Below are 26,411 nucleotides of genomic sequence, written 5' to 3' on the forward strand. Positions count from 1 at the left end.
CGGTTTCCTCCCACAGTCCAAAGATGTGCGGGTTAGGTTGATTGGCCATGCTAAAATTGCCCCTTAGTGTCCTGGGATGCGTAGATTAGAGGGATCAGCGGGTAAAATATGTAGGGGATATGGGGATAGGACCTGGGTGGGATTGTGGTCGGTGCAGACTCGATGGGCTGAATGGCCTCTTTCTGTACTGTAGGGTTTCTATGATTTCTATGATCTAGAAGGGATTGTGCACCTTCAAGTAGTGTTGAGGTCTTAGTGGACAACAAGACGTCAACTTTCCTTGACTGACTGGATTTCCAGGAGGGTTGCAGCATCATGAGGAGTAGACAGGGTTACAATGTGCAACCAGTGTGTTGGGGGCTAAGTAAAGACATTTAAATTTCTGCCATAAAGGAACACTTTTCTCTTCCTCTGACTAATTATATGGCCCAGTTCAAGAGCATGTTGAAAGATAAGTGTCTTATTCATGGTGTTACAAGGAAGATGACATGTACATACTGGGTATAATTGTACATTTTATACCAAAAAAAAAATCATAATCCATTGTTAGTGAGAATTGCTTCAGATCAATTTCATTTAGTTCAACTTTGCAAGCAAATTGTCCTGAAGGCAAGGAATATCTATAATTCATCCCAGTTCATAGAAATCCAAATACAAAGCTGTCAAACACTCTGGAAGCATCGTGGATATACAATCAGTTAATTAGCAGATGTCCACTATTTATTTGGATCTTCCCTGTCCCATAATGCTTTCTACATAATTTGCCTCTCAGCCAAAGCTTCCGCACCCTAACTCGTATGTGTACAAATCTTGACCCAAGTCAGGTGGCCAATTTATCACCCAACCTCCATTATAAAGTAGCACAAGGAAAGTTAGTATTCTCCTCAGCTCTAGTTCTGTGTCATGTATGGACACTAAACAAACATAACCAATTTAAAAAATGATATCCAAGCTAGGAGTAAAAATTAAATTTTCATTCAACACAGGGAAAAGCTCTGCTTTCTCAATTTTCCAAGAAATGCAGCAAAAGGAAGCAATACCTGTGCAAATCACAAATAAGCATGGACACTGAATTTTAATTTCAGATTCAAATGCAGATCAAAAAGATAGATCAAATAAAAATCCACATACTTTAGCACCTGTACTTGAAATAGTCCTTTTATGGCACAGGGCCATTTACTGGCAAAAAGGCAGAAAAATTCCATGGATGGTTGGTTCAATCAGATACTATTTTTAAAGCAGTACATAGTTTAGGAAAGATGGGCACATTCCTGCTGTCCAATTATAGTCTTCCAAGAACTAAAAATATTGTGACCAAAGGTAGACAAAATTTCCTATGAAGAGTGACTGTGTGGAGTCATTGTAAGTTACCAATATTGGATGCATCTGAACAGAAGCTGAGCTCTGGTGTAACAGTTAACCTTGATCAGACCAAGATGCATACTGGAGAATGTGTAGGGTACACACCCAGATAGTGGAAAATACTAAACCACTTTATTAAGGCTAAAATACTGCTAAGATTTACTTAACAAGATGCTTCACAGATTCAAAACATTAGCTAAGGTGCTATTTGCCAATCAATGGCTCCAGCATTTTATGCAACTGAGAGGGCTCTAACCATTTTTCATATTTTTAAGCTCTGCTTCATCACTGATTTTAAAGAATAGCTATTAAGTCTGAAAATTATACATTGAACCCTTTGGATATAGAACCTTATGGAAAAATAGCTCTCAGAATATGAACCCCTAACATCTCAAAACAATAGGATAAATCATTTCACTTCATAATCTGATTGTTAAATCTCAATTGGTCTGCTTTAAAAAAAGCAAACCACATGGAAATGTGGAAAATAAGACATTTTAAGATTAATATCAGGATCAAATCATTCAAAATAGCTCCACAGTAATCCCATGGAAACAATGATCTAGGTTTTCAACAGCCAAACCTTGACATAAAATAATGAAACAGTTTAGGTCAAAGATCCAATAATAAGCTGACAAAGTTTAATGGTTTCAATGATCACGTGAACATTTTAAACAAAATACTCTTCGTATTTAAGGCACTGCAGCCAACCACAATCCATTTCCAGACTAAAATTCTGCCAAAGATTGTTGCCAGCATTCTTCCATCTATGAAAGATGGACAAACAGCAAACATTCAGGTGGGGTACCTTCACGTATGGCGCACCCGAGGTCTAAAGTAACCAAACCTTGAGGCACGTTCTACCAACAAGTATCACACATGAAGTTCTTGAGTTTCGTTGTGGGTTGTTGTTTTTGGTGTCAGCATCTGTTGCCAAGCTGCTGTAGCCACTGGTCATGGCATGTCAGTCCATAGATGGCGTTGCCACGTTCCTCTTGCATCAACTGGAGATTCCCAGGTGTGATAATTGGTGTTTAAGGTAATTAGGTCACGTTTGCAAACATTCTTGAGGTAGCGATTTGATCAGTTAGCTCTAGCTATCTTAGCAGACAGAAAATACTCAGGTATATGGAAATCATCTATTCTGTGGAAATACCTGAGCCAATAAAGCTACCTCTTCTTGATAAGTACTGTAGTAATTGCAAGGCTTGGTGACCATCAGTTAATTAAATGAATGTTCTCACCTCCAGCTCTAGGTCTCTTTGCTTGTTCCCCATTGGGCAGTCAGGTTTCCACTATTTCCTCAGTTTAATTGGAAGCAGCACTTTGGCCTGCCCCTGGCTGATCAGCCACTTCGTTCTTTGGACAAACAACTTGCTGGCACGATTTTATCAGGCAGTAGCATTGGCCCTTGGGATAGCTCCTGCAACCTCAAATGATCTTCATGTTTCTTCACAACTTGTCCTGCACTTTCACCCCATAAAACATGGCCCCATCCTGGCCACCACAATTCCCAAGACAAAATTTGGTCTGCTTCCAAAATTCTTTACAAAGACTGGATCATCTATTTCAGGTGTTCATTCTACTTTTGACGAATCATGGTCCTTTTATGACAACTCTACCTTATCGCTATCATCCCTGCCAAATTTGGAACTACCAGGCTCAACCTGGTTCTCAAGCATCAACCCACCGGCAGCTCAGCTGGAGCTATTCCAGTATTGGTACGAGGGGTGGTTTTATAGCTAACAGAAACCGTGCTATCTTGATTTCTAATGACACAGGGGGTTGCTTCTTCATACTAGTCACGAAAGTCTGAACAGCGCGTGGGTCAATCCATTTGAAGAAGTCTGGTATCCATTTCGAATGGGTGTCCACTAACAAAAGGAACACCGCACCCATAAATGGGCCAACATAATCCATGTGAACTCTTACTCATGGCCGAACTGGCCATTCCCATGGGTGTAGGGAGGCTGCAGTTAGTAGTTTTTGCTGGAACTGGCACATTGTTTGACAAGTCTTTCTATATCAGTATCAATGCCAGGCCACCAGATATAGCTTCTCGTCAGCATTTTCATCTTTGGCATGCCCGGATGGGCACTATGCAATTCTTCAAGCAATAACCTTTTTCCTAATAAGAGGATGACGATTCTCATTTCCCCCAAAGGATGACACCATCCCCACAACTGAGCTCATGCTTCCTGAGCTGATGAAGCTTAATTTCCTCTGAAGCACTCTTATCCCACCATCCATCCAGTCTCCCCCCCCCCCCCCCCACAAACACACCCACACACACAGTCCAAAGATGTGCAGGTTAGGCGGATTAGCTCTGCTAAATTGCCCCTCAGTGTCTCAAGATAGGTAGGTTAGGTGGATTAGCTATGATAAATGCGCAGAGTTATAGGGATAGGGTGAGGGTGGGGGCTGGGTAAGATGCTCTTTTGGAGAGTCAGAGCAGAACCAATGGGCCAACTGGCTTCCTGCTGCATTGCAGCAATTCTATGGTACTATGTTAACACCCAAGCATCAACTGAATAACCAAGAACCCACCTCATCTGCTTGGAAGGTACATTTTTCTCTTTTAGGCACACTCCTACCTTCCGGAATTTCTGCAAAACTTTGTCCAAATTTGTCTAAGGTTCCTCCTTCGTGGACTCTGGGCTAACCCTGCAGCAGAGTCGCTGAGCAGAGACTGATAGCCAAGTTCCGCACACGAGGACGGCCTCAACCGGGATATTGGGCTCATGTCACACTATCTGTAATCCCCACAGCTTGCCTGGACTTGCAGAGTCTCACTGGCTGTCCTTTCTGGAGACAATACACATCTCTTTAACCTGTCTTAATGCTCTCTCCACTCATTGTTTGTGCCTTTAAGACTTGATTAGCTGTAAGTATTCACATTCCAACCATTATTCTGTAAATTGAGTTTGTGTCTTTATATGCCCTGTTTGTGAACAGAATTCCCACTCACCTGAAGAAGGAGCTTAAGGCTCCGAAAGCTTGTGGCTTTTGCTACCAAATAAACCTGTTGGATTTTAACCTGGTGTTGTTAAACTTCTTACTCAATTTGGTATATGTCAGAACCTCAGCCAACTTCGCATACAGACCCTCTATTTTGGGGATGGGTTACCTATCCAGTTTTGCAGCTTGGTTTACTGTCAGCTTGTGATCCCCACAGATATGGATCTGGAAACTGGCTCCACTTGAGATAGTTTCAAATTGAAGCATAGAGTAAGACAGTAGTTTCCTAGTCTCCACTGTTTGGCATCTTCTTCTCCTCCAAGGTCCTGATCTTTAGCTTCCTTGCAGACATGGAAGCAATCTTATATACTAGATCAGGTGGCAAGCTCCACAATCTATCAAGACTGAAAATGAATACAAAACCTCAGCACATCCTTTGCCAAAGAATAAAGAAAATTTGTTTTATTCTACTTAAAACTATACAAACCTATATTTTCCTCGGAATTGACCAGTGGAAAAACAGATAAAATGATCCACCACCCCCACCCCAGCCCGCTCCCAAAGACCCAGAAGAAACTGCTGCTCACCAACAGAAGAATTGAACTATAACGTATTCCTCTGTACTTGCGCCAGCAAAACAAGAAATCTTTTGTAGCAATCAGAAGGGCAATGAATTATATCCAATGGATCTCCTGTATTTAAAAGATTGAGCTCAACAGATTTTGTTTAAACCTCACAGCAAGGGAATAATAGTTATAATAGTTATAATTTGACACTCTTCTGTTTAAAACTGAATGCACATTGTAACCACTTAGTATCAGGATAAGGGGTAGCAAATCTAAAACAGTCGAGGAGAAACTGCTTCTCCCAAAGGGTTGTGAATCTGTGGAATTTGCTACCCCAAAGTGCTGTGGATGCTGGAACAGTGCGTAAATTTGAGTTGGACAGATTTTTAATTGGTAATGGGTTGAAGGGTTATGGGGCGAAGGCAGGAAAATGGGGATGAGGAGCACATCAGTCATGATCGAAAGGTGGAGCAGACTCGATGGGCTGAATTGTCTAATTCTGCTCATGAAATTATGCAGTATTTATTAACCTGTGAAAAATTCCAATTTCTGAAGTTCAACAACTCTTTTGAAGAGAACGCGCAGTTACCCGTCACACCAAAAAGTGAATATAAGGATTGAGTTCTCACCTGGTGAAGAGAACGTAATAATTAGAAATTTGAATTGATGGATACAAAATCTTTGAGGATATTTTATTGAAAATTCCATTATGCCTGAAATGAACTCCTCCAATTTCCTTTCAAGAGTACAGTGTGGCTGGAACTTTTACCAGTACGTTGTGCATTCTCTGCTGTTGTTTCTGAATAATCCATCAGCAGCCCCCCAAAGTTCAGCATTTACAACCAGCTGAGTAGAGCTTCAAGTGTCCTGGGTCCTCAGAAGCATTCACTCCACTACTGTCCATGTCTCGATCAGATGCTCATGCCCACTAGTGACTTGCGAGTCACCAGGTGAGAACTCAATCCTTACATTCACTTTTTGGTGTGACAGGTAACTGCACTACTATATGGTTTGCATGAGTTCTGTGATGGTGCATCTTAAAAAGGGGGTAACCACCTCATTTGTCAGCTAACTGAACCGCCTCCTGCTGGACATATGAAGGTCCCATGGGAGATAAAAGACACAAGAGTACTGTCAAAGTAAGAGCCTTTCATGTCATTTTGCACATAAACAGATAACATGAGCTGTTGACATAGAGGGCGATTTTGAGCCAGCATTAGCAGTCTATGGGATCGCTGCTGTGAGCAGAGAATCTGGAGGGAATCGGAAATGCAATTTTCTGCAGAGAGATTGCGTTTCCATGCCCCTCGTGGTAGCGTCACGAGATTCACACACAAAGGGCAAGAACCTCATTTAACCATTTCATTATCATTGCTAATCCCCAGTAATTAGCCAGCCATCCTACCCAATGATCCCCCCTCACTGAATATTCAAACCTCAGCAACAAGACAGGGACTCAGTCGAGGAATTCACCCCCAAGTATAGCCCCCAGGGGAGAAGGTCATGCTGATGCAGTGCCAACCTGGCAGTGCCATGGGTGATCACTCTGGACTGCCGCACAGAAGATGTTCCCCTTGTGTGTGTTGTGGAGGCCTGGTGCTTGCAAGGAGGAGTGTGCTCCCAAGACTGCAGTGGTCGGGGTGGTAGTGGGGAGGAGGGGGTGGGGGGGGAGAATTGCCCTAATGCCTACGAAGGGGGCGGGGGGGGGGGGGGGCGATGTTGACATTGTGGGAAAGCAGGTGTGTGGGAGGAAGAGCCCTGTTGCTTCTGCTGTGGTGGTGATGGGGACTTCCAATATTTGTAAAGGGTGGCGGGGGGAGCGGTTCCTAATGTTTACCTGGGGGAGGGGGTGACGGAGACTATTCAGTTTGTGCGCTGATCGGGGCTCCCTTTAAAGATGGACACGAGGCAAAAGTAGAGAACAGGTGGTGGTCCAATAGCCATTGTTGTGCTGAGTAAATAAAATGAGTGGGTGGGATTTACACCATCAATCTGGCGGAGTGAGGCCAGAGACAATATACGAGCAAACATTCTATTCAAATTGACATGTGCCTTGCCTTATTAAAAGCTAGGAAAAAAACAAACTTGAACACTCATTGGAGACAAGAATGGATGGGGCAGGGGAGAGGGGATTGAGGAAATGTGGAGAACAAAGGGGGAGTTTAACAGAAATCATAACGTTATTTATTCTAAACACAGTAGTGTTCCTGTTGGTATGGCTCCAGAAGGATCGAGCCTTGGATCAAATTCAGTTTTCTACGTTGTTAAGCACCTAAACTTGATCTGAGGAATGAGGAGAGTGGAAAGACAAGCCACTTGGGAAATCAAAAGAGATGAGGTACTATCATGCAAGGATTTGAACAATTAATTGGAGGCATATTAAGCCCAATCCATGCCTGCACACTTCTAATTTGATCACCAGGGTACCCCTGGTCATGCAAATAGAATTGTTTGTGCAGTAAAGACTCAGGAGAGCAAATGCAGGAGAGGAGTGGGGGGAAAAAAAACACGCTTTTCAACTCTCTAAAACAAAGAAAATGATTGAAGAATTTAAAAAGTTAGACAATTAGGAGAGAAAGCAAATGCAGTTTAGCTAGCAGCAGCAGCAGCAAACAAATGCTCCAATAATTGAAAGGCTGCTGAATGTACCTTTCAAACACAAATTAGAAATAAGACAGAAAGCAAGTTAAAATAAAAATGATTCAAATATTTATCAATTCCTTTAAAAGTCAGTATTGTAGCAGAAAAAACAGTATAATGATCAAAGGATTGAATTGATATTACTCAAAAGGAACTATGAAAAATTGTTTCGGAAAGTGGAAAAGTTACACCATTGTCAGGGTTATTGTCTGTGTGGGGTTTGCACGTTCTCCCCGTGTCTGCATGGGTTTCCTCCGGGTGCTCCGGTTTCCTCCCACAGTCCAAAGATGTGCGGGTTAGGTTGATTGGCCATGGTAAATTGTCCCTTAGTGTCAGGGGTATTAGCAGGGTAAATGTGTGGGGTTACAGGAATAGGGCCTGGGTGGGATTGTGGTCAGTGCAGACTTATGGGCCAAATGGTCTCCTTCTGCACTGTAGGAATTCTATAGGATTCGATGATAAACATATATATTAAGATATCCTTATGGCTAATTTCTGAAATTTAAAAAACTGGACAAAGATCCTTTTAAAATGGCTGAAGCCATGTCTGTCTGTGATCCTTGGATGACAGGAGCTATCTGACAATCTGCAGCTTGTAATCTCCAAAAACAGACTAAAGACCTCCTGTGGGCTGCAGAGACCAGATTCAAAGAGAAAGATATAAAGGTCATCTGCAATTCATAAGCCAGGTCTGGCCAACTGGAGTTTATTTCCTTGCTAGGACAAAGGACCATGCAACCTTCCTTTTGAGTCTTATTGGATGGAACATTTAACTACTGTGGTGATATAAACAGGGCCTAGTTTTAAGGCTGATAAAATTGGATATCCTAAATTAAAGAATTGGGCACATGGAAATCAAACACAGTCAAACCGCAGGCAGGCCAATTGTACAATACACAAATGTGTCTGGGCCTGACCCATCAACCACCCATCAAAGGTCGTTACACTCTACTTGAGACTTAGCAGGAGATCATGGCACCTCATTGAAATGCATCGGTCTATTGTTAGAAGCCCAGATCGGGCCAGACTTTCTGTCACCAAGAGATCCTGTAGAAACCTTACCTGATAACAAGTTTAACAACATGGAGATGGACACCTGGGGGGCGGACCCTGGTGTCCTGTCAGGCAGACATCAAGAAACCCACTGGGTATTGGAACCCCCTCCTGGGACCTCATTGGCCAGAAGCCAGAGAAGTTTCTGGAAAGGCAAGCAGGCTGGGGATAAAGGTTCACACTCAGAGGCACAGGAGCGAAGACTCGACAGGGGAGACAGCCGTGTCCATTCGGAAGACTGACCAGACAAGGAAGGAAGGAAGAAGCGGCCATCGAGACTCACCTTCGTGACGACAGACCAGAGGGGACTCAGAGAATCGGGCCTGCAGTTTAACCAAGCCATCTTTACGGGTAGTATACTTGAATCTGCTGGGGTATCCTCTTGTTTTATGTGGGTAATTTAAGGGTTAATAGTGTTATTATTAATAAACTTGTTGAATCTTTACTTGTGTTTGTCCTTTGTCCACCTTGCAAATAAGGGCACCGGGGTAAAACCTTGGAGTAAGTAAACTGGTTGAAAGTATCTGAGAATTCACAGGTACAACACTACCTCAGGAACCCAGACAGGAGATATACACCCTTTGTCAAAGGCATTGTGAGGAGGTGAGTCATTTGTCTTGCTAGTGGAAACAGTTATATTGCTTTGCTGTTCTGCAAAATTCAATCTGCCATTTTACCATCTATAAGCAGCACAGAAAAGGGGTGCTGCCCAGAAAGAATACTTGGCCCCATCTACACTTTCTACTGGAACTTCTGTACCATCGCCTACTAGGCTGACTTATCTCTGCACACCTTGTGTAAAGTCAACTCCACTGGAAAATGAAAACTGATGCTGTACAGTTCAGATGCTGACCTCAGTGAAGGAATACTTGATTGGACTTGCGATTCTGGACTCTGGACACACATGAAACAACAATTGTTTTCCCTGTAGTCTTTGTCCTTCAAATCTTTCTTTCTCTATCCCTCTCTTATTATACAAGCAAAAAGTAGACAATGGTGCTTTCCTTCTCCTGCATTTGAATGCAAATGAATCCTTTGAGTTCACCCTATCATGAGTCTGCTGTGAAGTTACGAATAGAAATTGGATCATACCAAAACAGAGGGGTTGGGAAATAGGCTACCACTTAGAACAGGAGGGAAACAAATCAAACTACTTTGCGTTTGGACAAATAGTAAGAGGAGAAGTCAATGCTGTTTAAATTAACCCCCCTGCCTGTAACATCATTTTGAGAAAATCACCAACTAAAGGCGCATTGAACCTTTCAAAACATAATTTAAATATTCCCAGGATTCTGATATTGCTGGATATTCAAGTCAGGATGTGTTCTCTAGCAGGGAACTTGCAGGTGGTGGTCTTCATGCATCTGCTGCCCTTGTTCTTCTAGATAGTGGAGGTCACTAATTTGGAGTTGCTGCTGAAGGAGCTTTGATTTGCTACAATGTATCTTGTGGGTGGTACATACTACAGCCACTGTGCACTAGTGGTGGAGGGAGTGTATTTCAGGTGGTAAATGGAGTGCTGATCAAACTGGCTGCTGTGTTTTGGATGGTTCAGAGCTGCACTTATCCAGGCAAGTGGAGGGCACTCCATCACACTTCTCTCATAGGCCGATGGTATAAAAGCTTTGGGGAGTGAGAAAGAGTGTTACTTGTCACAGAATTCTTGACCTCTGATCTTCTGCTGTTGCCACAGTAGATATGGTTCGTCCAGTTCAGTTTCTAATCAATGGAATCCTAGGGATATTGATGAAGAAGGATTCAGCAATGGTAGTGTCAAGGGAAGATGGTTAGATTCTTGCTTGTTGAAGATGGTCATTACCTGGCAAATATTGTAGGCCACGTATCAGCCCAAGCCAGAATGCCATGCAAGTCTTGCTGCAGACAGTCATGGACTGCTTTGGCATTGGAGAAGTTGCAAATTGTGCAATCAGAAAAAATTCTCATTTCTGACATTGTATTGGATGAAAGTCAATAAGGGATCAGTTGAAGATGGTTGGGACAGGACACTAACCAAACAAACATCTAAAGCAACATCCCAACACTGTTTCATTGATCTCTATCCATATTCTGGCATCAATGTTGACCATAAACTGATCAACCATGTAAATACTGTGGCTACAAGTACGGATCAGAATTTGGGTTGTGAGAGTAACTCACCTCCTTACTCCCCAAGGCCTGCCCACCATCTACAAGGACCAAATCAGGTGTGTGATGGAATACTCTCCATTTGCCTAGATGAATGCACCTCGCAAGAACACTGAAGAAACGCAACACTATCTAGAATAAAACAACCTGTTTGATTGGCATCCCATTCACCACCTTAAACAGTCACTCTCTACCAGTGGTGGCGATATAGCCACAGTGTGTACCATCTACCAGACCCACTGCTTTGTTTGACAGCACTTTCCAAACTTATGACTTCTATTGTGAAGGACATCAGCAGTAGGCACATCGAAGTACCATTATCTCCATTCTCCCCACCCCACCAAGTCTGACCTGGACATATATTACCTGTCATTCTCAGCAAAGACGTATCATATTCACAATTTTACACATGCACTGAGCTCATATGGAAGCTTTTGGAACAAACTTTTATTTATTGAAAATGGACATTTATAAACTATTAAGATGGATGTCAAGGGGGCAGGTGGCCATTCCTATTCAACGCAGACTATGCAGCTTCTGGAAAATTCAAATGAATAACCATGATTTAAGGCCATTTAATTGATAATACATATGAAAAAGTAATATACATCCCTTTCATTAAAAAATATACTGAAAATGGGCAGTAAAAACCAAGTACATTCTATTTGTGACACATTGTTCCTTTATCATTGCTGGCTTAAAATGCTAGAGCTCCCTACCTAACAGCACTTTGGGAGAACCAATAGTACATAGGCTGCAGATTCAAGTTGACAGATTATAACCATTTTCTCGAGCAATCAGGGATGGCCAATAAATGCTGACCACAATGAATAACCGCATAAAAAGAAAATGTCCTTTTGAAATGTTCTAACTGAAATGGATTGCAACTAAGATATAATTAAATTATAAACCAAGGTTGAGATTCTACAGAATTATTGTATTCTGCAAATTCAGTTAGCTGCAGTTATGCACTTACTTGAACCTCATAAAAGGGTAGAATATTCGCATCCTGCAGACAAGCTAGATCTATAACACTATTATTGCTATAAACCTGTTTCTCCACAGTACCTTATACAACATGTTCTGAGTTTGATTTCTTCGCAAAGGGTCAAACAAGAAGTACAAGAAATTCTATCAGGAACAGTTGCATTGAATATTTATGAAACTAAAAGTATTTGTGTTCCTCATTGCATTTGAAAATCTTCAAAATTTCTAAACCCAAAAATATGAAGAAAGCTAAATGCAATTGGTAGGAAATCTTTATAAACTGGTATAATGCCAAGGTAATTCCCAAATATGTGTTTTAGTAATGTCACCTACCTCTTTAGACATCTGCATTGCCTGTTGATTTCGTCTGTAAAATATCTGTTTGTAGTCATCCATCCATACTTCTGCCAAGCGGACCAAGTTGCGAGCTATCACTTGAGTACCTTTGGGAAAGGTATGTGGACTTTTGGTGCGGAAAACATGACCTACTACAGAACATGGCAAAATTTCCAATTGTCCACCACACAGCCAAACCTGTCAGTAAAAAGGAAATGCACTGTTATATTAATAAACAAAGCAGTGACAGTTCAGTGCAACTAACTCTAATACATAGAAGCTGGGAACAGTTAATCAGTCTGTTAACTGATTAAAGTGAGAATGAATTTGATTTTTTTTTAAATCATGCTTTTGAAAAAAATATATCTTTCAAAAAAACCCTGCCCAGACATGAGAATCTCTGCCAAAAAAAAATCAGTGTTACACAAACATGTAGTAAATAGTAACTCTTTAGTGCAAGTTAATTGTAATAAGTGATGTGTAGTTCCTCTTCACAACTGAAATACTTTCAAGACTAACCCCCTTTAAATTGGGAAGATATTCAGCTAAATTTAATTTCTGTGTAATTGAATGGGTTTGAGTGAGCTAAACTCTTGCGCACAATGTTCACGATGCACATGGAACAAGGAGCCACAGGAAACCGAATTGATAAGTTGTATTAACTGATTTGGTCTAAACAGGATTAACAATCATCTCTTTGACAAAGGCTCGGAGATCAAGCATCAAATCAAGCCCAAGATGGCCTCATCTTGTCAGCCTCCCTTACGAGGACCTTGAATTGGATTCAATGGGATTTTGAATTTGGTTTTTGGAGCAAGCAAGGAATGGATTTGGGCTTGCCTAGTTCTTTGAGTATTGACTTTGTAACTTTAAGAATGGAGTAAAAACTTAATAGCCCCAGGTCTGTTGGTGGCACAGTGGTTAGCACTGCTGCCTCACAGCGCCAGGAACCTGGGTTCGATTCCCACCTGGGGTCACTGTGTGTGGAGTTTGCACATTCTCCATGTCTGTGTGGCTTCCTCCCACAGTCTGAAAGACGTGCTGGTTAGGGGGGGGTGCATTGACCTGAACGTGCGCCAAAGTGTGGCGACCAGGGGAATTTCACAGTAACTTTATTGCAGTGTTCATGCAAGCCTCACTTGTGACTAATAAACTTTAACTTAACTTTTATTGTCAGATTGTAGTTCTGTGAAGTACCTTGAGATAATTTCCAACTTAAAAGACATATAAATGAGTGGTTATGGTAATGTCAAATGTCAAGACTCAAATCTAAAATTAGCATTAGTACCCTGATGTGAACAAGGGTGATATTTTAGCATTCTACAAGTGGAAGAGGGCGAGTTCTTGCAGTCCATCTACTCAAGTTTTAGAAGCTGTTTTCTTTTAATTTCACTGTTATTGATGACAAAGATCAGGGGTCTCCAAACTACGACCCGCGGGCCACATCCGGCCCGCAGCCGGCCACATCCGGCCCGCAGCCAGTGGGGCGGTACGGGATTCCCGCTGCCGAAAACACTCACGCGTCCGGAACCCCGCCGCTGACTCAGGATCCGGATGCGGGGATGGATGCCACAGGCCGGACATTTGCTGTCGTTCCGCGCGGTGTCTGATGGACCCATGGGAATCCCCACCCTCTTTACCGGCCTATTGTCCAATCAGAGCTGCCGTCCTGTGACTGACAGTTCATTAAACGAATCAGCAATTGAGACATCTGTTATCCAATTGCCACTCTGCATTGACTGAGTGATAGCTGCTTTATCCAATCCGTAAGCTCCATCTGTCTGAAATGAGCGAGAACAATGACAATGATGGCGGCAATTCAGACCAATTCAGTTATGGAAGGAAAAAAGAAAAGAAAAGTGGACAGTGAGTGCCGCCAGTTTAATGAAGAATGGGGTGTAAAGTACTTCATTGTACAAGCAGGTGATAAAGGCTTGTGTGTCATATGCAACAAAACTGTTGCAGTTTTGAAGGAGTACAATGTACGTCGGCACTATGAGACCAAACATGAACCAAGTTATTCCCAATTCACAGGAACAAAGCGTTCGGAATAAATTGAATCAATGCAAAGCAGGTTGCTTTCCGAACAAGCTTTTTTTACGCAAAAGATAACTGAAAATGAAGCTTTAACCAGGGCCAGTTACAAACTAGCTTATGGGTTGGCTAAAAGAGGAAAGCCATTCACCGATGGAGATCTCATCAAAGAGTGTATAATGGAAGCAGTGGAAGAGTTATGCCCAGAAAAAGCAAATCTGTTCAAAATCATCAGTCTTGCGCCAAATACTGTTGCTCGTAGAATTGAGGATATAGGAAGCAATATATTTCATCAAATTGCAGACAAAGCAAGAAATTTTCAGTTGTATTCTCTCGCACTTGATGAATCGACTGATGTGTGTGACACATCACAACTCCGAGTAGTCATCCGTGGCGTCGACAGTGAATTTAATGTGACACAAGAATTAGCATCAGTGCATAGCATGCACAGCACAGTAACTGGAGAAGACATCTTCAAAGAATTGCAAAAAACTGTTAGAATATAACCTGGAGTGGAATAAACTGCAATGCGTGACAATTGATGGAGGAAAGAACATGTCTGGGGTGAAGAAAGGTTTGGTTGGACAAATCACAAAAGCTTGTGAGGTTGGTGGATTCTCAAAGCCCATGTTTCTGCATTGCATTATCCATCAACAATCATTGTGCGGAAAATATGTGGATATGTTTTGCGTTCGGAAACCTGTTGTTTCAACAGTGAATTTCATTCAATCTCATGGGCTTAATCATCGCCAGTTTTGTGATTTTCTGAAAGAAACTGATTCGGAGTTTGGTGACTTGCCTTATTATACAGCAGTTCGATGACTTAGGCGTGGAAAGGTTCTATCACGGTTCTTTCAGCTCAGAGAGGAAATTGATTCCTTTCCCACAGAGAAGAACTGACCCGAACCACTTTTATCAAACACTGACTGGCTTTGGAAATTGGCATTTTTTGCAGACGTGACAGGCCATATGAATCAATTGAATCGGAGGTTGCAAGGTGAAACAAATTTGATTTGTGGTGATCTATTCGAGCATGTCAAGGCATCCAGGGCAAAACTGATGCTATTTCAAGGACAGCTGAAAGTTCATAACTTGGTTCATTTTCCATGTTGTGAAAAATTTCATGAAGAAAGTGAAGCAGAATTTCCTTCTTCATTTGCAACAGAAATCATTAAGGACTTGCAAAAACAATTTCAGGAACAATTTTCTGATCTTGATGGAAACACAGATGAAATAAAGCGGTTTCAAAATCCATTTGGCTGCAATGCTGAAACACTCCCAAGTCAGTTTCAAATGGAAATTATTGATCTCCAATCAGATGACATGCTGAAAGACAAGTATAAAGAAGGAAATCTGATCCAATTTTATAAATCTTTGCAGCCTGAGCAGTTTCCAAATTTGAAGCGATTTGCTTGTGGATTTGTATCAGTTTTTGGTACAACGTACCTGTGTGAACAAACATTTTTAAAAATGAAATATGTGAAGTCCAAATATCTAGCAAATTTATCTGATGAGCATTTGAAGTCCATTCTAATAATTGGCTCCTCAAGCTTGAAACCTCAGTTCAGCAATATTTTGAAATTAAAAAAGCAGTTCCATCATTCCCATTAATCTTCATGGTTATGATTGAAAACTCCAATTGCCAGAATTGTGTAGAAAGGTGCAGACTGAATTTACTTTTGTTTGACCTTTATTAATGGTTCAAGTTTATTTTGAATTTCTTTGCTTTGTTTTACTGAAGTTCTTTCTTGGGGCGTGTTTATTTTTCTTATTGGGTGCCACAAAATTGGGCACATTCTCATTTCAAGTAAACAATTGTAAAATTTCAGTAAATAAAATTAATTAAAAAACAAATAGCTTGCTTTTCTCATCTGCAGTTAAGTAATTGATTATTTTGTCAGAGCATTTGCTAATGTTTGACATTTTTACTCATTATATATCATTTCTCAGTGTAAGCACGGCATTGTTTCTTTGTAATTGTCACATTTCTCTTTTGTTCTGAATCATATCATGTTGATTACAAAGATGATCCAAATAAAACTTATTCATTCATTTATAAAATTATTATTTTTTCTTTGGCCCCCGAAAATGTGTAAAATATCCGATGCGGCCCTCGTACTGAAGAGTTTGGAGACCCCTGACAAAGATGAATAGGAAAGCATTTAATTTACTGGAAATGGAATGAATATATCGAATTTAGGCAATAAAACATATTACTTTAAATTCTCCAGGTTTATTTCAGAGAACTAAATAGATCCATAAAATCAGTTGTGCAGGCATGACATTTATTGTGGCCATACAGCGGAATGCTGTACAAACAGCCAATAATTTTATTCATGTTTCAACGTAAGCATATACAAAACTGTAGACAGAACCATCCCATATTCAAAGCTTTGTCATAATTCAGATTCTTTCTTCACAACTGCATCGTGGAAATAACATATCTTCAAAAACACAACAGGATCATTCATAAAAAACTTCCTGAACTAGATGGAAGTGAGAAAGAATTTTCAGTCCGGTTAAAGAATCATGCATCAAATTGTTTAGGGTAATTCAGTAACCAGTAATTCAGTAACCAGATCAGTCAGTTCATTTGCTAACCTAGGAGTGGAGCCAAGTTCTTATGTTAAATTGAGATTGATTATATTTCTGGACAGAAAAAGAACAAGATACACTATTTGCCGAAGACCACATTTCGGCTTCATACAGGAGCTAAGGACTTTGAATTACCCAAAGACCTTGTCTGAAGACATTTGAAAAGGTACAAGTCGTCAAAGCACACTTTTTGACATTGCAAGCATCATTAACCAGATCCAGCAAGTAGCTCAGGATATCATAGCACAGAATGAAGTTTAACCTCAAATTTATCACACCAGAATGGAAATCCTTTCCATTTATTCCATTTTGATTTAATTCAGGATTTGCATAGCCCAATTTAGCTTGAGCTTAATGCTAGAACTCCCATTGCTTTTGCAAGAGAATGAGTAAAAGGTAGTCGCCATAGTCCCAGATGACCATACGCTGCTCTACCCTTTTGAGGGGGAGAGCTGATTGGTGGTGATTTAACTTGAGGATCACCACACCTCAGGTGAAGGACAAGGTTGAGCAAGCAGGCCGTCATGAATAACCTCAGCTGGTACAGGAATTGAACCCATGCTGTTGGTGTCGGTCTGCATCAATAATCAGCTGTCCAGCCAATTGAGCTAAACCAATCATATGCTCCAAATGGAAACATTAAGCCAAAGTGAAACAATATCGTACCCAGTTATGCAATAACGAGTACACATCTACACTGTTTAATGGACTAGGGAGAACTTGCGAATCAGGTTGTATGATTGGTTTCAGTTTCAACAACTGTACCTGCACTGGTTTCAGTTTCAACTATTATATCTACACGACTTTAAATTAAAGTTAAAGGTGTTTAAAAGAATTGTACAAAGTACAAAATATTGACAAAACTACAGTTTCAAAAATTGCCTTGTTTGTTTGACATCAAATCTGGTAAAAATCAGTACAACTCAACTTGTCCATCTATTGAACCAAAAGCTCTCTGTTCAGATCCCACCAGAAACCATACAATATAGCCAGGATTCCATTTCTAACTTTAGCTGTACACCCATACTGAACCAGATATTGTGCAACCTCAGTATACTTTCTGACCCTGGGTAGCAAGTTTCAAATCCCACACCTCAACTTTCACTTTCTGCAACACCTTGGCTCCATTTCTACTAAAACTCATTCACACCTTCATTCCACACAGGTTCAAATTTCTCTCACAATCTCTATCCTATGCAAACCTCTGCTACCCAATTCCAAAGCTGCTCACCCACATCTACCTTAGCTGACCTATTCAACTTACCCCATCATACTATTCTCCCCACCTGTAATGGTTGCCCAGCTCCCAAAACACGGCATAGTGGTTAGCACTGCTGCATCACAGCACCAGGAACCCAGGTTCAATTCCAGCCTCGAAAGACTGTGGAGTTTGCACATTCCCCCCCGCCCTATCTGCGTGGGTTTCCACCGGGTGCTCCGGCTTCCTCCCACAGTCCAAAGATGTGCAGGTTAGGTGAATTGGCCATGCTAAAATTGCCCTTCAGGGGTCAGGGGATTAGCAGGGTAAATACTCGGGGTTATGTAGTGGGTGGGTGGGGAATAGGGCCTTGGTGGGATTGTTGTTGGTGCAGGCTCGATGTACAGTACTTATTCTGTACTGTAAGGATTCTATGAAAAACAAACTGGCCCATTTTAACAACAACAGAAAATGTTAGGAAATCTCAGGTGGTCTGGTAGCATATGCAGAGAGTGAACAGAGCTAACATTTCAAGTCTGGATGACTCGTTGTCAGAGCTTCATCAGGGCCCAATTTTGAAATTCTCTCAATGGTCTCACAACCTACATTTGAGAACTCTTCCATTCTAAATTTAGTCTGTTGCATTGCGTGTCTGGGTTCTAGATGGGGCTCTTTGTAGTTTGTCTATTCTCCCTAAAGTAAACTGTTTAAAGACCGTAGTTTGTTAAAACCAACTACCATGTACATATTGAGACCTCTGCTCTCTCCAGATCTCGGTTTTCAAACATGTGGTGTTACATCATCATTACATCAGCATCATGTGCTTCTGATGTTGACCTTTTATGCTACAGCACCCTTTGCTTTTCCAAGTCTGGATGATTGTGCATGTTGCCCTCTCTGCACATCTTTATAAGTATAGGTAGGTTCTTTACTCAGAGAGTGGTTGGGGTGTGGAATGGACTGCCTGCAGTGATAGTGGAGTCAGACACTTTAGGAACATTTAAGCGGTTATTGGATAGGCACATGGAGCACACCAGGATGATAGGGAGTGGGATAGCTTGATCTTGGTTTCAGATAAAGTTCGGCACAACATCGTGGGCCGAAGGGCCTGTTCTGTGCTGTACTGTTCTATGTTCTATGTATCAAAGCTTTAGCCATCAATCTTTGCATTCCAGAATGGTCTTTCTACCATCCACCTTGCTACAAACCTTTTGTGCCTTCATAAGGCTCATTAAAGCCTTCTTCTTTAAGTGTACCTTGGATCGACTTGCTTAACCCCTCAGTGTTTGCTTTCATTGTTATTATGAAGCACTGAAACTGGTATTTGGCCTGTCACAGCATGCCAGTTCTCAAAGAGATATCCATTTCCAGTTCCTGACCTCCTCATTATGTCCTTCACATTTTATTTTCAAATATTTATCCAAGTTCTTTGTGTAGCATTGCAGGACTTAAAATGCTATATAAGTACAAGTTATAGGTTACAGATTGGCAATGGAAAACCAGTGGAATAATGCATTCATTGCATTATATATCCTCTGCACATGCCTGACAATACTTGACAGAGCACATTACCAGGTACAATCTGTTGGCAGAATAAAATTAGGCAAAGCTGCAGCTTTTAAACAAACAGCATTAGCAGTATTTGAATGAAAATTTGCAAATGCAGTATTTGGAACAAAACTGCTTACCCTGAAAGACATTTCTATATTTTCACCACCCCAAATTTCCATCTGGTCATCATAACTGCCTATGAGTTCGAAGTATTGTTTGGAGATGGCAAATAGTCCACCAGCAAATGTTGGAGATCTGCAAAATTAGATTAGAGACAAAATAGAAATTATTTTCTGAGCTACGAAGCTTAACTTGCTGAGATTATGGCAGTCCTCACTTGAAAAGACAAGACCAATAAAAGGTAATCCAGTTTAACTATTGTGAATCTAGAACTATTATGTAGCAGACTATGAGCCAATGACTCAGCTCCTGACCTCATTACAGCCTTGGTTCAACAGGGACAGAACAGCTAAACTCCAGTGGTGAGGCAACAGTGACTGCCTCTGATACCAAAGCCACATCTGACCGAGTATGGCATCAACGAGCCCTAGTGAAACTGGAGATGATGAGAATCAGGGAGTGAAACCAGCCCACCCTCCCCCCCCCCCCCCCCCCCCCCCCGCCCCCCCCCCCGCCCCCTGCTGGTTGATGTCATATCTAACACAAAAGGTTGGAGGAGAGTCCCTGCAGAAGGTCCTCAGGGTAGTGTCCTAGGCTCAACCATCTTAGCTGCTTCATCAGTGACCTTCATTCCATAAAGTCAGAAGTAGGACGTTTACTGCACAATATTCAGCACCATTTGTGACTGCTCAGATGCTGAAATAATGCAAATGCAGCAAGACTTGGACAATATGCAGGCTTGGGCTGATAAGTGACAAGTAACATTCACATCACATGGAAGTGTCAGGCAATGACCATCTTGGGTTGCCATTGGCCAGAAACTGAACTGGACTAGCCAGATAGTGTGGCTACAAGAGAAGGTGCAAAGCTAGGAATCCTGCAGCAAGTAACTCACCTCCTGAGCCCTCCCCAAAGCCTGTCCACCATCTCCAAGGCACAAGTCAGGAATGTGACAGAATATTCCCTCCTAAACTTGATAAATGTAATGCCAGTAACACTCAAGCTTGATACCATCCAGTGTAAAGCAGCCCACTTACACTGGCACGCCAGCCACAAACATTCATTGCCTCCACCACTGGCATATAGTGGCAAGTGTGTACTTTCTTCTAAATGCGCTGTTGGAACGAACCAAGACTCCTTAGATAGTACCTTCCAAACCAACAAAGGGCCAAGACAGCAGGCACATGGGAACACCACCATCTGGAGGCTCCACTTAAAGCCACTCAACATCCTGACTTGGAAATATATCACTGTTCCTTCAGTCGTTGGGTTAAATTCCTGGAACCACCTCCCCAACAGCCCTGCAGGTGTACCTACGTAAGAGTTTTAACAACACCAGGTTAAAGTCCAACAGGTTTATTTGGTAGCAAATACCATTAGCTTTCGGAGCGCTGCTCCTTCGTCAGATGGAGTGGAAATGTGCTCTCAAACAGAGCGCCCTGTTTGAGAGCACATTTCCACTCCATCTGACAAAGGAGCAGCGCTCCGAAAGCTAATGGTATTTGCTACCAAATAAACCTGTTGGACTTTAACCTGGTGTTGTAAAAACTCTTACTGTGCTCACCCCAGTCCAACGCCGGCGTCTCCACATCATGTGTACCTACACCACATGGTTGCAGCGGTTCAAAAAGGCAGCTTACTACCACCGTCTCAAGGGCAATAAAATGCTGGCCTAGCCAGCAAAGCCCACATCCCATGAATGAATAATTTTTTAAAAAAAACAAGGTTTCATTTTTGTGCCAGAAGGTGGCACATCTTTGTGAACTGCAGCAGTCACTTCAGTGATAGTACCCCGAATAGTGATACATTAAAAAGCAAAATAGGTAAAATATTATCTACCGTCACTTATTCAGAGCAAAGCCACTTTATAAAGTAGTTTAAAAAATGGTATTAAAGGGCACAGTAGCATAATGTTATTGGACTAGTATTCCAGAGACCAGGACTAACGTTCCAGAGACAACCGCTCAAATCTCATCACAGCAGCGGGGGGAATTTGAATTCCATCAATCAACAAAAATAAAGAATTATATGCTAGCCTCATTAATGACAATGAAACGACCAGATTGTCATTAAAAACCCATTTGATTCACCAATGTCCATTTAGGGAAGGAAATCTATTAGACCATAAGAAATAGGAGCAGAATTAGGCCACTCGACCTATTGAGTCTGCTCTGCCATTCAATCATGGCTGATTTTTTTTCTCATCCCCATTCTCCCCATAACCCCTGATTCCCTTATTAATCAATAACCTATCTATCTCTGCCTTAAAGACACTTAATGACCTAGCCTCCACAGCCCTCTGCGGCAAAGAGTTCTACAGATTCACCACTCTTTGGCTGAAGAAACTCTCCCTCATCTGTTTTAAAGGATCGTCCCCTCAGCTGGAGGTTGTGCCCTCTGGCTCCAGCCCTTCCCACCAGTGGAAACATCCTCTCCACGTCCACTCCATCCAGGCCTCGCAGCACCCTGCAAGCTTCCAACAAAATTCCCCCCTCATCCCTCCAAACTCCAATGAGTACAGACCCAGAGTCCTCAACAGCTCCCCACACGACAAGCTCTTCATTTCAGAGATACTCTTGTGAACATCCTCTGGACCCCCTCCAAGGCCAGCACATCCTTCCTTAAATATGGGGTCCAAAACTGCTCACAACACTCCAAATGAGGTCCGATTGTGCCTTATCCAGCCTCAGAAGTACATCCCCGCTCCTGCACCCCAGCCCTCCCGACATGAATGCCAGATTGCATTTGCCCTCCTAACTGCTGACTGAACCCACATGTCAACCCCAAGAGAATCCCGAACAATGACTCCCAAGTCCCTTTGTGTCTCCGATCTCCAAAGCATCCCCCCCCCATTTAGAAAATAGTCAATGCCTCCATTCCTCCCCCCAAAGCACATAACCTCACACTTTTCCACATTGTATTCCATCCGCCACTTCCTTGCCCACTCTCCTAACCTGTCCAAGCCCTTCCACAGCCCCCCTGCTTCCCCAATACTACCTGTCCCTCTACATGTCCCTGTTATCCTTACCTGTCTTGCAAAGTCCCAAAGCAATGTGGCTACTTCAGAAATGGTCCATGGTTGTATTAAACCATGACAGATGTATGAATAAAATTAAAGCCAACAGCCCACCCAGCATCGATCAAGGCATTGGGAACAACAAAGGAACGTCCTCCCCAGTCAACTCTGCAAAATTCTCCTCACTAATGTCTGAGATAGTGGCACACTGATATACAGCTGAGCCACCCTGGAACTCCTGGACATTGACAGTGGACCCCAGGAAATCTCATGGCATCAAGTCAAACATAAGCAAGAAAATCTTCAGCTGATTACCACTTACTGCTGTCTCTCAGCTGATGAATCAGTACTTCATATTGAACAGCACTTGGAAGAGGCACTGAGGGTAGAAAAGGCTGTACTCTGGGTGGGAGAACGTCCATGGGTGGGGGAATGTCCATCACAAAGAGTGGCGCAGAAGCAGCTCTATTGACCAACCTGGCCAACTCTTAGCATGGGCTAAGTGGTGAGAGAACAAGATGGTAAAACCTACCTGTTTGCTTCTTCACCAATCTACTTGTCTCAGCTTCATTGGGTCCAATATAGTACAAGCAGGGATGATCACTGCACAGTTCATGTGGAGACAAAGTCCCATCTTCACACAGAGGATACCCTCCATTATATTATGAAATATTACCACCTTGTCAAATTGGATAGATTCAGAGCAGGGCAGGATGCTCAAAACCAGGCATCCAAGAAGCATTATGGGTCTCAGCAGTAGAATTGTTCACAGCCTGACATTTCCCTCACTTGACCATTATCAATGAGCTGAGGAGTTAATCTTGGTTCAGTGTGGAGTGCAGAGAGCATGACAGGAACAGCACCATGTATTACCAAAAGTGAGGTGCCAACCGGATGAAACTACAACCCAGGAATGCATACAAAACAACTAATTAGAAGCAGCATGTAATAACAAAGCAAAGCAATCCCACAACCAACAAATCAGGTACAAGCTCTGTATCCTGCTTCATCCAGTCATGAATGGCAGTGGACAATTAAACAAACTGGAGGAGGAGGTGGCTTCTCAAACATCCCCATCCTTAAATGATGAGGGAGCCCAGCACATCAGTGCAAAAGGCAAGGCTGAAACATTTGGAACTATCTTCAGCCAAAAGTGATCCATCTCCGTTTCCACCAGAGGGCTCCAGCACAGGGTCAGCACATGATAGTATAGGAGCTATTTTAGCCCAAGTATAACGCCAGTTCCCTGTAAAACTATCCATTTAGTCCTCAGGGAGTTGGGTGCTAGGCTAAAAAGTAAGACCTCCAGGGTAGCAATCTCTGGACTGCTCCCGGTGTCTAGTGCAAGTGAGGCTCGGAACAGGGAGATTCTACAGTTGAACGCGTGGCTAAAGGACTGGTGCAAGAGGGAGGGTTTTAAATTCATAGATAACTGGGAAATCTTCAAGTCAGGATGGCAACTGGTCAGAAAGGATGGGTTACACCTTAACTGGAAGGGAGCAAATATCCTGGCTGGGAGTTTTGCTAGAGTGTTTCGGCAGGATTTAAACTAGTGTGGCAGGGGGGTGGGGAACAAAACAGGAGGTCAGTAAATACTGAGGCTGGGGTTGAGCTGGGGGCCAGGGCAAGGCTAGCCAAGAAGAGGAGCACTCTGGAGGAGGAGGACCTGACTGGGCCTGGAGGTCTGGAGTGCATCTGCTTCAATGCGAGGAGTGTAACGGGTAAAACAGACGAACTTAGGGCCTTAATGCTTGTGCGGAATTTGGACGTGGTTGCGGTGACGGAAACTTGGTTAAAAGAAGGACAGGACTGGCAGCTGAATATTCCGGGGTATAAGTGTTTTAGGCGAGACAGAGGAGGGGCTAAAAAAGGTGGGGGAGTAGCGATATTAGTTAAGGAGCATATTACCGCGGTCCAGAGGGTAGACAACTTAGAGGGGTCATGTACTGAGTCGCTGTGGGTGGAACTCAGAAACAGGAAGGGTGCAGTCACTATGCTGGGGGTGTACTACAGACCACCCAACAGCCCACGGGAAGTGAAGGAAAGGATATGTCAGGAGATTCTGGATAGGTGCAGAAAACATAGGGTTGTTGTAGTGGGGGACTTTAATTTCCCTGGCACAGACTGGAAAGTGCTTAGAGCTGGGGGTCCGGACGGGGAGGAATTTGTAAAATGCGTACTGGAAGGTTCTTTGGAACAGTATGTAGATAGCCCGACTAGAGAGGGGCTATACTGGACCTAGTTCTGGGAAATGAGCCCGGTCAGGTCGTCAAAGTTTTGGTAGGGGAACATGTGGCAAATAGTGACCACAACTCTGTTAACTTTAGGATAGTAATGGACAAGGATGAGTGCTGTCCTACGGGCAGGGTGCTAAATTGGGGGAAGGCTGACTATAGCCGGATTAGGCAGGAATTGGTGGATGTTGATTGGGAGAGGATGTTCGAGGGCAAGTCCGCGTCTGGCATGTGGGAGTCTTTTAAGGAACTATTGATAAGGCTGCAGGATAGGCATGTGCCTGTAAAAAGGAAAGATAGGAAAGGTAGGATTCGAGAGCCGTGGATAACCAGGGAAATTGAGGATCTGATTAAAATGAAAAGGGAGGCGTACGTTAAGTCCAGGCAACTGAAAACAGATGGAGCTCTGGAGGAATACAGAGAGAGTAGGAAAGATCTCAAATGGGGAGTTAGAAGGGCAAAAAGAGGTCACGAGATGTTCTTGGCAGGCAGGATTAAGGAGAATCCCAAGGCATTCTATTCATACGTTAGGAACAAAAGAGTTGTCAGGGAGAGAATCGGACCTCTCAGGGACAAAGGAGGGGAATTATGCTTAGAACCCAAGGGAATAGGGGAGATCCTAAATGAATACTTTGCATCGGTAGTCACGAAGGAGAGGGGCGTGTTAACCGGGAGTGTCTCGGAGGGAGGTGTTGACCCGTTAGAGAAAATCTCCATTACAAGAGAGGAAGTGTTAGGTTTTTTAGGGAACATTAAAACTGACAAAGCCCCAGGGCCTGATGGCATCTATCCTCGACTGCTCAGGGAGACGAGAGGTGAAATTGCTGGGCCTCTGACGGAAATCTTTGTCGCTTCTTTGGACACGGGTGGGGTCCCTGAGGATTGGAGGATAGCGAATGTGGTCCCGTTGTTTAAGAAGGGTAGCAGGGATAACCCAGGAAATTATAGGCCGGTGAGCTTGACGTCCGTGGTAGGGAAGTTGTTGGAGAGGATTCTTAGAGACAGGATGTATGTGCATTTAGAACGGAACAATCTCATTAGTGACAGACAGCATGGTTTTGTAAGAGGGAGGTCGTGCCTTACAAATTTGGTGGAGTTTTTTGAGGAAGTGACAAAAACGGTTGATGAAGGAAGGGCCGTGGATGTCATCTATATGGATTTCAGTAAGGCATTTGACAAAGTCCCACATGACAGGTTGGTTAAGAAGGTTAAGGCTCATGGGATACAAGGAGAAGTGGCTAGATGGGTGGAGAACTGGCTTGGCCATAGGAGACAGAGGGTAGTGGTCGAAGGGTCTTTTTCCGGCTGGAGGTCTGTGACCAGTGGTGTTCCGCAGGGCTCTGTACTAGGACCTCTGCTATTTGTGATATATATAAATGATTTGGAAGAAGGTGTAACTGGTGTAATCAGCAAGTTTGCGGATGACACGAAGATGGCTGGAATTGCGGATAGCGAAGAGCATTGTCGGGCAATACAGCAGGATATAGATAGGCTGGAAAATTGGGCGGAGAGGTGGCAGATGGAGTTTAATCCGGATAAATGCGAAGTGATGCATTTTGGAAGAAATAATGTAGGGAGGAGTTATACAATAAATGGCAGAGTCATCAGGAGTATAG

At 42.7% G+C, this 26,411-nt stretch overlaps 1 protein-coding gene across 3 annotated transcripts in view; it reads right to left on the reverse strand.

Annotated features, from left to right (window-relative positions):
- Positions 1-26,411, reverse strand: part of galnt3 (UDP-N-acetyl-alpha-D-galactosamine:polypeptide N-acetylgalactosaminyltransferase 3 (GalNAc-T3)) — a 57,103-nt gene that overhangs the window by 13,252 nt on the left and 17,440 nt on the right. For all 3 annotated transcript variants that reach the window (XM_078228218.1, XM_078228219.1, XM_078228220.1), the window contains exons 6-7: positions 19,563-19,680; positions 12,045-12,245 (exon numbers count right to left, since the gene is read on the reverse strand). In XM_078228218.1, coding sequence (XP_078084344.1) covers positions 12,045-12,245; positions 19,563-19,680 — 319 coding nt within the window. The remainder of the gene's footprint in view (positions 1-12,044; positions 12,246-19,562; positions 19,681-26,411) is intronic.

This window comes from Mustelus asterias, chromosome 14, assembly GCF_964213995.1.
Source record: "Mustelus asterias chromosome 14, sMusAst1.hap1.1, whole genome shotgun sequence".
NCBI lineage: Eukaryota > Metazoa > Chordata > Chondrichthyes > Carcharhiniformes > Triakidae > Mustelus > Mustelus asterias.